Source organism: Physeter macrocephalus, unplaced genomic scaffold (genome assembly GCF_002837175.3).
Source record: "Physeter macrocephalus isolate SW-GA unplaced genomic scaffold, ASM283717v5 random_4060, whole genome shotgun sequence".
In the NCBI taxonomy this organism is placed as follows: domain Eukaryota; kingdom Metazoa; phylum Chordata; class Mammalia; order Artiodactyla; family Physeteridae; genus Physeter; species Physeter macrocephalus.
In genome coordinates this window covers 4825-5778 of record NW_021149346.1, presented here as the reverse complement: position 1 = coordinate 5778, position 954 = coordinate 4825, and the positions used below count along the sequence as shown (strand labels likewise).

The window sequence follows — 954 nt, the reverse complement described above, 5'->3', positions numbered from 1 at the left end:
GGGCTTCCCTGGTGGCGCAGTGGTTGAGAGTCCGCCTGCCGATGCAGGGCACGGGTTCGTGCCCCAAGGCAGAGAGATAGACCTCTCCTTCTCCCCAGAATCTTACTCACTGTCTCTTCCCAGACACGTGAAATAAAACACAGACCAGACACGTACATTTAAAGAGCAATTAAAACTTTTAATATGAAATTATACAGATATTGCTGACATGAAGTAATGCATATACAGGTGTGACAGGGTGTGAAGGGAACCTCAAGTTTCCAAAAATCTGCTATTAGTCATTTTGGGAGAAGCCACAGTGAGGAAACTTACTGATAAAGCTTGTTTGTAATAACAGAATTATTATCCATGTATTCTATTATAACATAAAAAAACAAAAATAGAGTTAGTGACTAGTGTAGTGCAGCTGCAGCCACCTCACATATATGAACGCTTTTAATCGTCCCCACCACAACTGGAAATAAACACTATTTTTCTCATTTCATAGATGAAGAAACTGAGGCATCAAGAGGGAAAACTGCCATATTGTAAACCAACTCCACCTCAAAAAATAATAATAATAAATTTTTAAAAATAAAAACAATTTTAAAATAATAGGATAAATAACAGAATACACACAAAAGGGAAAGTGCTAGTAAGACCAGAAAAGGGAGCTGAATACAGGGCTCTGGCGGCAGATTCTAAGCTCCCCCAGTGGAACTGATGGACGCAGGGTCTGACAACGAGGACTGAAATCCCAGTTGTGTGAGGCCATTATGGTCACTTGGCTCCATCTGGCATTGATCCAGGTCTTGTAGGCTAACGGCTCTGGGGAAAAGGAAAAACCAATAAATAAATGACCAATTGGCTGCAGAATATTGCTCTTTATTCCCTCAGAGATTCTCCTTCAGTTGCTCCAAAGTCAGGTTCTGCCTTTCTCTGAGGGAAGAAAACACCCCGCCTATTTTGCCCCCT

At 41.4% G+C, this 954-nt stretch overlaps 1 protein-coding gene across 1 annotated transcript in view; it reads right to left on the bottom strand.

Annotated features, from left to right (window-relative positions):
- Positions 1-209: 209 nt before the first annotated feature.
- LOC112063152 (MHC class I polypeptide-related sequence B-like) overlaps positions 210-954 on the bottom strand; it is a gene marked incomplete at its 5' end in the record, with an annotated part of 5553 nt that continues 4808 nt past the window's right edge. Inside the window, one exon of the mRNA XM_024118058.3 lies at positions 210-807. Within this exon, the coding sequence (XP_023973826.3) occupies positions 632-807 (176 nt within the window). The remainder of the gene's footprint in view (positions 808-954) is intronic.